We start from the raw sequence: 12,456 nt of genomic DNA on the forward strand, positions 1-12,456 counted from the left end.
CTGATGCCCTCTTCTGGTGTATCTGAAGACAGCTACAGTGTACTTATATATATATATAATAAATAAAATAAATCTTTAAAAAACAAAAGAAAATCAAATAGGATTAAATTAAAAAAAAAAAAAAAAAAAAGCACTGACTGCTCTTCCAGAGGCCCCGAGTTCAAATCCCAGCAAACACATGGTGGCTCACAACCATCTGTAATGAGATCAGATGCCCTCTTCTGGTGTGTCTGAAGATAGCGACAGTGTACTCATATATAATAAACTTTTTAAAAAGAAAAAAGCAGTACATGTTTTTAAACCTTTCTGGATCCTGTCATAAAGCATGACAGACGGGGTAGTAACTCCTGATGTGTTGTGAGGTCTAAGGACAGACCCATGTCCTCTTACCCTAAGAGCAATGCTCTGAACATATCCAGTGACCAGATACTTACCAGAGTTATCCATGGGACACCCAGAGTGGGTTCCAGTCCAGGGTGAAGTTGTCCAGATGCCACATGTGAACTCTCAGAGGTAGCTAAGTGTCACTCAGGCCTGGCATTGAGGTGTGGTGTGGCCGAGGTATGTCAACCCCTCTCAGAACCTAGGCAGCAACACCCTAGCTCCCAGCACTGGTGGTTTAGGGCAAGAGACACCACACAGAAAGACCTCAGACAATGGTGAGTGATGGGACATTTTCACTCGGATCATATCCTGGGCATGTAAACACACGCCAGTCATCCTGTCCCTCAGGCCCTGGCCTGAGGCTGGGTGTTCAAAGGGTTGTATAGCAGGACAATGGTTCATTGGCTGTTGACCAGCAGAGAAAGGCAGAGACCCCACAAGCCTCGAGGAGAAACTCCTGGTCACTAAGGGTACTAGAGAAGCTCCTTACCCTCCCTCACCCCTCACCTGCTGGGATTTTATGCCCCAGATTTAAATTTTTGTTTATACCAAGTGATATAAACCTACTTCAAGGACACAGGGCTAGCGCTTTTTCTAAAAGTTGTAGACAAAGACTTTACAAGACACACCAATACTGTATCACTACAAATTTTATTCAGAAACCCATCTTTGTTTTTTTTTGTTGTTTTTTAAAAAAAAAATCCCACTATGAACTGGCTTGCCAACCAACTACAACACTGTCTAGCACATGGTAAAAACGGCTCGGCTCAGAATCGCCCAGATCTCTCCCGGTCTCTTGACCGCCTCCTGTCACGCTCACGTCCTCCACCGCCTCCACCTCCACCTCCACCACCGCGTCCACGGTCTCTCGATCGGGAACGCCGCTCCCTGGATCGGGACCTGGATCTATGCCTGGACCGAGAAGAAAATGGCATCAGAAACAGAGTGACAGCCCTGACTGCAGAGATGACAAGAGGTCAGTGGATGCTGAATATGATATAGCTTTCAGAACCCCAAATGTTGTGGGCAGCCACATCGCAAATGCAGGCTGGCAGCAATGAATTCTGGACGCACACCCAGAAAACACCCACTGGCTTGCTAAGCTTAGCCCTTCTCCAACCTGGCCCACCTCATCACTTGCTAGGTAGAGCCTATCAGGCCATTTTTTTTTTAGGGTAGGAGAGAACCATCTAGAATGAGTAGTCACTTGATTCACCCTGACTCTCGCTGTGACACAGGGCCAGGAAAACAGAAGCACAGTGCCCATCTGTTAGCAGTATAGCCAAGATGGCCCTAGTGCCACTGCCTATAGCAGGCAAAACCAGATCAGAATGCCCCTCTGTACAGCAGGGGCAGGAGTCTTCCAGGCATTTTATATTTGAGACAATGCACCAGGATCTGAGCAAACATACTAGGAACGAGGCAGTCTCAGGCCTGGCTTTCCTTCAGCCCTGGGGAAGCTTCCCAGTTCACACCTCCACCCCGACCCCCACTTCATCCTGCACCCAGGAGGACTCACTTCTTGCGCCGGCGCCCATACAGCTCCCGTCGCAGCTCTCTTGAGATCGGCTTCAGATGCATGAAGTTGCAGAAGCCCCCTCTTGTGCACTCCCTGTGGGTCAGATCCAGACATGTTACACCGTGCCCATGCTGACTGAGCTCTGCCCACCACACCAGTCACATAGGCTCGTCCTTACCCCATTTCATACTGGCGGCAGCAAGCTTCCCTGAAGTCAGTTACTGGGGACAGCTCTGCGTGGATTGGCTGCCCATTAAACCAGCGGTTGTTCAAGTCGATCACTGCTTTCTCCGCATCCTCCTCACGTCGGAACTGAGAAGGCAAAACAGAGTGTTTGACACTCCACTGCTTTGTTTCTAAGGGTTGATTCTCCACCCCACGCCTGCCACACTCACTGAGCAGACACTTATGGATGCTGCAGGCAAACTAAACTAGCCAACGCTTCCCGCTCTGCCCAATGGCATCCAGGACAGCCCAGTATTACCTTCCTTTTCAAGTCTAACCCACTATGAGCAGATGTGAGACTGTGCCCACAGTTACTTAAGAAAAGGAAACAAAGTAATCAGGCTAAGCCATGCCAATCTGAGCAGCTTCAACCCTAGAGCTCTTACTCCTCACTAAAGCCACAGCCACCAGGATGGCAGCCCCCAGCCCCCACCAGTCTGTACCTTGACATACACATTCCCCACCAGGTGGTCTCCTAGGTTGTCACAGACGTTCATCTCCTCGACCTCCCCGTACTTCTCTTCCATCTCAGTGAAGACTTCCTGAAGGAGAACACGAGTTGAAGCACACTGCACAGAGCCCCATCTCTCAGGACCACCCCTGCCTCACACCCGGCACTTACCTCAAAGAACTCGTCATAGTGCTCCTGCATCTCCACGTCGCTCACCGCACCTGCAGTCAAAGACACCCAGCTGGTGAGCCCTGTGGCCTGGCTGCTCTCAAGCTCAGCTGCTACAGTGACTGTCTAGAGGACGCCAGGCCAGAGCTGCATGCTACAGGAGCACCGACTTGCTTGTGCCTTGGAGTTGCTGAGATCTTAAATGCCCACAGCCTCAGTCCTGGCTATCAAAACCACAGCCAGCTTTAGTTGGTACCAAAAGGACCACGCAAAGTTCACGGGAAAAGGTGACTCTTGGATTAAGACCTTTTAAAAATAAAAATGTATTCCTTAAGACTGGAGGCCAGGAAGTGCACTGATTTCCCCTCTGTTAGGTCAAAATGGAAGCTGAAACACGGGTGAGTGATCAGGAGCTCGCGTGCCTTTGAACACTGCCAGCCACTGAACGCTAGCCAACTCTTCCTGATGGGATGGAAACCAAAGCCACCAGACTCCAGCAGTTTGGATGTCTTGCTATAAAGATAGTTAGACCCTGTTGAAGGTGTTCCCAACCTCTGCACAAGTTTCCTCTCCACAAGCCACATGCAGTAACTGAAGTCACGCTGCTCGCGGGCACTTCTGCCCAACCTATCCCAAAGACCACTCCTCAACCTCCGCCCAGGACACCACACAACTGGTGTGTTAATAGTCAGGCTCCAAACAGCTGGGTGAGGAGCTGACAAGGACCTTACGGGGTGGGGGGTTTGGTGCCATGCTGGGTCTGAATTCAATCGAACCCTTCTATGAGGCACATTCCTGTGCGAGCAGAGAGCTCACGGGCCTCTTTGGTGCATCCCACAATAGGCATTAGGTTGGGTGTGGGGCAGTACCTTGAAGTCCGCTCAAAACTCATTTGGTAACTGAAAGTGAGAGCTAACCTATGCTCTGACTTGAGTAACTGCAGCTCCCTTTCCAACTTATCTGGAGTTGTTTTAGCTATTTTGACTTTTGAGGAAACAAATTGGCCTGAAAATCCAAATATTATTGAATGCACCAGCCTCTCTTGACAGGAGCTACCTGACCAAACCTTCAGGGGTGTCTGGCCCCACCGGAGAAGGAAGAGGTCACAGGCAACAGCCAAAGTCAGAGAAGCTGCTCCAGAGGGGACTGTAGCAGCTAAAGTCAAAGCCTTCTGCCCTCAGGTCGAAGGAGAACAGGGAAAATATTGCCATGCTCAGAGCTGACAACCACTTGCTGGTGGTTTCATGACTGACCCTACTCTGTTCCAGTTCCCATCTGTTAAAACGACCCAAAGGCTGAGGCCAGCACACCAAGACCCTGGTCAGAACACCAGTGGGCTCAGGATATTTTAAGTACTACAACGTAGGAAACGACTACTTTTCTTACAGGAATATTATTCTTAAAACTGAGACTCCCATTTAACTTTATTTTGTGCATGTGAAGTGCATTTTTCTACACATGTCAAGCTGGGAACTAATTGTCCCTAAAATAAAGTTAGTTTCATTTACTTTCTACAACCAGGAGGGACCCCAGGACTGGAAGATTTAATAAGAGCTGAAAATTAAGTTTACAGTACACCCCCAAACATACTGTGAATTGCAAATAGAGACAGCAAACACAACCCTGTCGGGAAAGCAGAGTCCCCAAGTGAACAACCACTGTTAGCAATCACCTGTTTTCCATTTGCTTGTACCCCAGGGCAGGGACATGAACAAACGTTACTTAATAAAGCCACACATAAACATTTCCCCCCTCCTACAATCCTTATTTCTAACAATAAAACAAAACCGAGTATTTAAGCCAGGGACTGACTGCCAGGTGAAGGCTGTCCCAGTCAGTTTAGAGCGCTCTATCGTCACATCAGGGTTAGCATCACCAACACCCAGCACCTCAGCAGGAAAAACACATGGAAAGCCCCACCTACACAGACACGTGCACCAGAGGTTCCCAGCCTGGGCAGTGCCAGCAGGCGGTGGTCCTGGGACCATTTATTTACCCAGGGCAGGACAAGAGATGAAGGTTTGGTGAGGGGTGTGGTGGACTTAGCCTGTGGCCATCGAAGGGGAGTCTATCTGGGTTTGGACACAGCTGCACCCCAGTGCTCCACTGTAGAGCCACAGGAGAGATGCGCACAGCTTACTGTTGCCCCATGGAGCACCCTTCATCACCAAACAACGCTCTACCTCCCGAAGCTCAAGATGCTGCCTATGGAAAGCGGTGGCTAGGCACCGAGCATGGCTCCTGCCGAGTGCGCTCTGGTTAGCACACCTGCATGGGTCAGTGCGGGCTGCAGACCCTCACCTGGGAAACACTCAGAACAAGGCCCTCACACAAGAGCATGACCTCTGACATGCAGCTTATGGAAATGAGGCTAACGAGCAACAACATCTTAAAATTTCTAAGCAATTTCCACTCGAGGTCCAGAAAGCGAGAGAGCCATCAGATGCCGCCGCTCTTCAGAGGGAAGAGCAGACCTCCAACTCAGTCCCAGTGCATCCCAGGGTGACGGTCCTTGCGGAGGGAGCAAGAGCAGTGAGTCCCAACTACTTCAAGGGTGCCCGTGCCAGTCACTGTCATCCTGACTAAGGGGCAGGAGTTCAGCGCTCCAGCAGGTCAGTGGGGACAACAGCTCCTGCCATGTCTAGGACGCGGTTCTTGACACTAGCACAGCAGACCGGGTGGATGGACACTGAGCTCTGACACGCAAGCCCAGGGAACCAGGGAAGGAACTTGTATGAACTTACAGCGCAAACCGTCAGCAGACTGGGAAGAGTTTTGAGGGTTACGGTAAATGTTCAAGAGGGCAATGGTCTGAAATACAAAACGCAACAACTTTATATTATGGAAATTAAATGTACACACTTAACCGGCTGCCTGTGACGATCGATCACTTCAGTTGAGTCAGTGCTGAAAGAGAGCAGGTTATTTCCCTCGAGCAGGTGTCCCCTTAGTTGGTGGCTGTCTTGAACTACGCTAACACTGCAGTGCTGGGAGATCTCATGAGATGTCAATATCGCACTTCTGCCCACAGCGGACTCTCCACTGCCAAGTGCCAGCCGAGCAAGGACGGCACTGGCTCTTAGCTGACCGAGACTGAGAGGAAAAGTGCTCGCACCTGCGACGAACCAAGCGCTGTACCAGAGAAATACAATATCTCATGTCATGAAATCTCCACTTCCTAGAGGAAAAATTATAATGGTGAAATAAAACCCACACGTACTGGGCAACTTACCTTGTTGACTCCTTAAAATTCCTACCATTTTAACTTTACAGAAAGAACTTAAGAAAGGCCAGGGTTCAAGTCACAGTAAAGGCCAACAATTGGCTACCCGGGTTAGGACCCGCTTCGTGTAGGCGGACACTCTCGTGACAAACGTAAGTCAACAGGAGAGGCCGGCCAGTGACTTTCCCTAGGAGAGAGCCTCCTGAGCGCTGTGGCCCCTGTCAAGTTCTGGCTGTGCGCCACGAGGTTCCAGCACCGTGTCCTGTTTGCAACAGCTCTATGTCAGCAGCTCAGAGCCAGCGTTATGTCTCAATTAAGAGTGGGCTCTTGAACACCATCGTTTAAAAAAATTTCTCCAACTGTGGGACTTACAGTGTGAGCCGTCAGCCGTCTGTGCACTGTTTTGGGGATTACGATAGATGTTTTGAATCAAGATGGTCTGCGGGGAAAAAAAATAAAAAGGGGAATTCTACTGGCTGCTGTGCATATATTAGACAATTGCAAAGAGACAGTTTGTTTGCAAACGGTTAACGTTTGTTTGTTGTTTTTCTCACAAGTCAGACACTTGTGTCTTGTGCAGAGTATACCAAAACCATCATATTATGAAAACAGAGTTTGAGCAGTGACTTGGGTCAAGTCAGCCAGCAACCAAGAAGGAATTGTATCTGTTGTTTTGAGTGGTCCCCGTTACCAATAATAAAGTGCTTCAATACAAGATAAGAAAACACTAACACTTTCTTGTACTTCAAGCCAGCACACATATTAAAAAAGTCACATAATCGTATTCCCCACACAAAGTTATCGGTCTTAACCAAATGCATACTTCAACTGTATGCAGTACCAAAGGTCTCTGGTCTCTTAGCAAAGCAGCCACGCCAGTTGTCTTGGATACCTGAGTCTTATTTACACTTTCTTGGTGGGTCTCTGTTTACATAATACAATAGTTAAAACATTTGCTCTTTTGCGATCCTTCTTTTTAAGGAAAAAAATCCTTTTAACCCTTGTGCTTTTAACTGGATCAGGCAGACTTGAAACCTTACACTGTACCGTTCTTCTTAAAATCAAGTTGTCTGAAAAAACAAACCATGTTTAAGTTAGTAAGCTAATATGGTACATCAATCTCACGTCCACATCACTAGAGCTTACAAAGAAACCCACCCTGAATTCACTACGATTATGCTAGCCAACAGACTGCATGACCTACAGCAGACTGCCTCTCAACAACCTGCAGGAAAGCAAGCAGTTCTAAGTGCTCTGCAGCCCAGAGCTCAGCTTCTAGCTGTGCTCAAAGGGCGTAGGGTGTGTAACAGTGTTTGGGAGGCAGGTCTGCTGCTGGAACCCACTTGGGAGGAAGGCTGAACATCAGACCACTTACACCGGACCACTGAGTTAAAGTAGCCAGCCCTCAAGCACCCTGGGGTGGGTCTGCACCTTCAGGGCTTTCCCAGAGCTGAGTTTACCCAGCTTCCTACTGGGAGCATAGTAGCAAGCAGATGGCTGGTCCCCTGCAGGTCTCCCCAAAACTGGGGCAGACAAAGGCTACTCGATATAGGGAAAGCAATGTAGAAAGGGGAAGCTGTAGTTCTCTGACTAGTCAACCAAATCCAACTGAGGTAACTGCTGTAGTGTTGAGCTCAGCACAGTATATGGGGCCCACCTCCCTGCTTTGTTCTAGGCCACAGTGCTTAGTGCTCTTGAGGTAACTATGCAGCTCTGGCTCAGAGAGCATGGAGAGCAGCCTGTCTACCCGCCACCTCACATGCCTGTTGACCAAGCACAAAGACACCGAAGGCATGCAGAGTCAGCAGCCTAAGACCACTGGGTCAGCTGGGAGATTTTGTAAATAGTCAGAAAAACAATACACTCATAACAGTTTAAAGCAGATGCTTTGATAAACCTTACAAATCACAAAGAAAAGGGCCCTTTAGGGTCATTAGAGGACTGATACCTCCTATACTAACCATGGGGTAGTCAAGGATGAGTGGGAAGAAAAACCTATCATGCTCTCCCCTCTAAAGACATCAATGTTGTGGTTTCCTGGGGACTTAACATTCTAAAACAAGGTTCCTTTATTCCTTGTATCTCCTTATATAACTGGCAAATGTCTTAACAATCTACAGAAAAAAATATAGTACGCAAGAAGGAAAAACACATGAAAGATGCATCCTTTAAAAAGATGCATCTGTAGCTTTAGGGTTGCTGTAAGGAGGCGGGGACTGGACAATGATGAACTCAACAGTCCAATCTAGACAGACTCAGTGAGACTTTCCAATCTCTCACCTCTTCATTTATTAGCAAGTCTGTGCTAGGACCAAAATGCCTTATCCCAACAACCCCTACTGCTCCAGCAAACGAAATAACATGGGACTAAGTTTAACTTGGGCAGACCTAAAAACCTAAGCTAACAAACACATCTCAGTGAATCCAAAAAAACCCTGACAGGATCAATTTATGCCCATCTTAAGTTTCTATGCCCATGATGCCTTGTGGTGTCAAACCATGGGCCTCACTGGGGCATGAGCACGCTGGGTCTGCTGATAAGACACCCATGACAGCCTGCCTCACCCAGTGACTGCACCACTACTGACTGGTGAGCAGAGATCTCTCTGCATCCACTGTCTCTCCGTAAGGGAGAAGAAAAGGGCAGAGAACTTCAGCCAACACCCAACCATATTTTAAGAAGCTCCTCTAAGGTCAAGAACAAGAAGACATCCCATTGGGGTAGGTCCATCACCCTCTGCAACAAATGCAAAATAAAACCAGAGGGAAGATTTGACTTGCTGAGTGTTGTGGGAACATTAGTCACTCCTGAAACACAAGAACTGTGGATAATTTGTGAAAAAAATAAAATAAAAAACAAAAAACCCAACAACACACAAACCTGGCTAAAGGTCGGTTTATTGTGCAACCGAGAACATCTGTCTCCATGACGACACGCTCCAATTTTGAAATAAAATGAACAGTTGACTCTGTAAAGGGAAAATAAGAACTGATTATTTCTAGGAAGATGTGGCAGAAACATCATGAACTCGAAGCTACTTCCCATCTACCCTCTTCCACGATGTAGAAGTCAGGCAGCTCCTGCTGGCTGTGTCCCCTTGCAGCCAGTATGAGAGAGATCACTACTCTAGCTCCCCACAGAAGGGCTCTAATTCTAACCTGCCTCCCTCTAACCCAAGCCCCCTAGCCTTTGAACATTTTCTTTCCCTTCAAGATTGGCCCATTCTGTGGGTCCTGGGTACTACCTATAGATGAGGACAGTGCCATGGAGGCTCTGTTCCTAAGACGAGGATGTGTGCTTGCTCACAGGCCTGAGTGCCGTCATCATGTAAGGAAAACAGAAAACAAAGTCCAGGCTCTCTCTAACTCATGTACCAAACCAAGAGGAAATTTCCAAATTGGTCTGAAGCAAGCAGGTCTCTTGGCTTCACCTCAGTGCAAATGTGCTATGTGGAGAGCTAGCCTACCTGACAAACCACACATGATCATTTCACCTGCCAAAAAGTCTTGCTCTGCAGAGCCACAAGCAACCAGACTCATCAGGTGCTGGCTGGTCTACAAGATCTGTGGCTTGAACTGCTGCAGCTTCCCTATGCAGAGGCAGGAATGCTGCCCCATAGATACTTTTAGCAAGAGCCGCATGCTTAAGTCCTTGCCCTGGAGTAAAGACTGAAGGTTGGTCTCATAGTAGACCATGAAGACCAGTTATCTATCCTCTGTTGATATCAGACACTAAGTCTGAGTTTATCTGGAAAGGAGAATGTTTGCTAATAATCTCCTTACTTTACACAACCTAACTCCACCAGGTGATCTCTCTCTAGGAAGATCAACAGAAACCAAAAAACCTGTTTAAAAAAAAACCTCGGAACGGACAAACTTCTCTCTGAAAATACCGGAGTGTTCCACATGAAATAGCTCTCAAACCTGCTCCCCCAGCAGACACTCTGCTTTGGCACAGTGGTGGCACACACCTTTAATCCTAGCACTCGGGAGGCAGAAGCAGGGAAATCTGAGTTTGACACCAGCCTGGTCTACAAAGAATTGCAGGACAGCCAGGGCTATGCAGAGAAACCCTGATTTGGGGCAGCCAGGAGAAGTACAAGGAAAAGGGTGATTTCTGCCAGAAAAGCTGAGTCTAGCAACAAAGTCACAGCTACATTTTCCGTTGGTAAAGACTCACCACATAAAAAGCCCCAAATAGGCACCCCAACATTCCTGTTTCAGCTAAAATAAGTAATCTAGATTTAAAAAGAAAAATTCTGAATACTTTGCTGAGAAGGCCCTTCACTACACAGATATCAACACAGGGCCAGAACTGCTATGCCTCTGGTTTTGAAGCCCCAGCCTTCGGGCACCAATGCAGGGAAAACCTCTTGTGTCAGAGCTGGCACACACATTTCACCACGTTCCAGGCCCATCTTCTCTGTAATGTCAGAACTTGGAGAAGACACTATTCCATGGAACCAAACACATTTACAGGTATTTCTGAGATAGTTGCTTTGTCCTGGAACTTGTTATGTAGACCAGGCTGGAACTCAAGAGCTCTACCTACCTACCTCTGCTTTCTGGAGTGCTGACACTAAATATAACCCATCACACCTGACTTTGAGTGTTGATTTAAAGTACTTTAAAGGTCTTATTTTATATTACATATATGGGGGGGGGGGTATGGGTGTATACCCAAGTGCAGGTGCCTGGGGGAGCTGGCATTACAGGTGGCTGTGAGACATCAGATTGCAATGAAGGGGATTCAGGGAGCCAAACTACTGGTCTCTTGAAGTGCAGTTCACACTCTGAACGACTGAGTCATCCCCCCAGGCCCTTCAATGTAGTTCAGTCACCCTTAACACAAGGCACAGCCTTCCTCCATGACTTCCTGAGAACCCAGACTTCAACCCATCTGATTCTCCAAGACTGGCCTAGACCTGACATCCAATAAAATGTCTCCCGAGTGACTGCCGATTCGGGCATTAGGCTTTTAGAAACATCCCCTCTTTTCAAACACTGTAGACTGTATAAAGGTGCCTGATCGGACAGCCTCCATCCTGGAAAACAGAACATTTTAACAGTGAGAATGTGGCACCAAAAATGATACCTATCGCAAAGGCTTACCACCATGACTGACATCTGCATGAACCTTGTACAAGACTCGGAAACATAAAGATGGTGACTACTTACTGGGAGCAGGCAGATTAAGCCAGACACTTAAATCTTTAGGTTTCCAAAGTAGGAATTATCCTTCAAAGCGTCTGAAGGCATTCCTCATAACCTAAACTTCAGCCAACACGCTGGAAATGAGTATGTGCCACGGCGGCATACGAATACAGGCGGGAATATTGTTATTTCTTTTCCTCTTACCCTAACAGTTGGCTACGGATATGCAAACATTAATTTAAAATGAAAAGCGGGTCCGCCAACGCTTAGGCAGGCCCGAGGTTTATTCGGTCGAAACCGCTCCCAAAGGTCGGCCCCAGCGACTGAATGCTAGCGAGGATGGTGCCATAGCACTTCCGACACGACCACTCAAAGCCTAAAGTTGCAAGAAACGTGTTATCTCGCCACAGAAGCCCAGGGCAGCGGTGGGAGCGCGGCGTGGAGCAGGGTCCCGTGTAGAACCCGGGAACCGTGGAGCGCCCGCCGTGGAGCTCTAGGCGCTGAGGCCCAGCTCGAGCCGCCCGCCAGGTCCCGCCGCCCGGCCCACGAGGCGGGGGCGCCTTGCCGCGCGAGGCCGCCAGGCCCGAGCCACCGGCTACGCCTGTACGCCCGCGCCGCTTGCCTCAGCCGGCACCCGCTGCCCGTCGCCCTCCTAGCTCAAGTCCCGGCAGGTCGCCCCTACTCACTTGTCTTTCTCGGTGCCGAAGATGGAGGCCAAGTATTCCGCCATTTTCCAGCGGACGACTCCGGCACGGCAGCCGACGCTGCCGACTGTGCCGACGTTCCCCCGTGACGTCACCGGACGCGACGACGCTCTCCCCGCCCGTCGTAGAAGTTCTGTCCAATTGAGAAAGGCGCTGTCAGCGCGGGGGCGGGACGAAGAGCGCGCGGAGGCTCCGCCCTCCTTCCCCGGCGCCTGCGTACTCCCTGCTGCCCGGGCGGGTCCCGCGCATTGCTCGCTGCTTAGGCTGTGGGCAGCCGCTCCGCGCGTGCTCAGCACCGCTGTTTCCCGCTCCTGCCGCTGGAACCGCGCCCTCTCCCCTTGCTGGCCCTCCTGTCCCAGGCCTCCCACTGGTGCGGCTGTCCATAGGGGCCTTGTTAGGCCTCCTGGAGGGGTTTAAGCCCACAGCATCCTCACAGTCACCAGCTCACCTTCAAGTCACTAAATTTCCAGGCAGAGCCTGATCTTGTTATCCCAGGCTGTTGGGTCATCTTGGTTTGATGACTTTGTTTGCTCTCTCTGGCTATAGAGCCAGTTCCACCCGAGGACGAACCGTGGGAGAGGGTTGAAGAAGTTGGGGGTCTCCACACAGGCTCTTACGAATTAACCTG

General features: G+C 49.2%; 1 protein-coding gene across 3 annotated transcripts; it reads right to left on the reverse strand.

Annotated features, from left to right (window-relative positions):
- Positions 1-1,016: 1,016 nt before the first annotated feature.
- Positions 1,017-11,957, reverse strand: U2af1 (U2 small nuclear RNA auxiliary factor 1). 3 transcript variants are annotated; one of them, XM_006256228.5, is made up of 8 exons: positions 11,811-11,957; positions 8,852-8,939; positions 6,343-6,409; positions 2,751-2,800; positions 2,572-2,670; positions 2,082-2,215; positions 1,904-1,996; positions 1,017-1,296 (listed from the first exon to the last, which is right to left on the reverse strand). In XM_006256228.5, the coding sequence occupies exons 1-8, from the start codon at positions 11,852-11,854 to the stop codon at positions 1,152-1,154; spliced, it is 720 nt and encodes a 239-aa protein (XP_006256290.1). In that variant the 5' UTR covers positions 11,855-11,957; the 3' UTR covers positions 1,017-1,151. The 3 variants fall into 3 exon arrangements, with proteins under 3 accessions (XP_006256290.1, NP_001037756.1, XP_063135589.1); NM_001044291.1 differs by lacking the exon at positions 6,343-6,409 and adding an exon at positions 5,492-5,558 and having other exon boundaries at positions 11,811-11,905; XM_063279519.1 differs by lacking the exon at positions 11,811-11,957 and adding an exon at positions 5,492-5,558 and having other exon boundaries at positions 8,852-8,866.
- Positions 11,958-12,456: the final 499 nt, after the last annotated feature.

The sequence above is a fragment of the Rattus norvegicus genome, chromosome 20 (assembly GCF_036323735.1).
Source record: "Rattus norvegicus strain BN/NHsdMcwi chromosome 20, GRCr8, whole genome shotgun sequence".
Taxonomy (NCBI): Eukaryota; Metazoa; Chordata; class Mammalia; order Rodentia; family Muridae; genus Rattus; species Rattus norvegicus.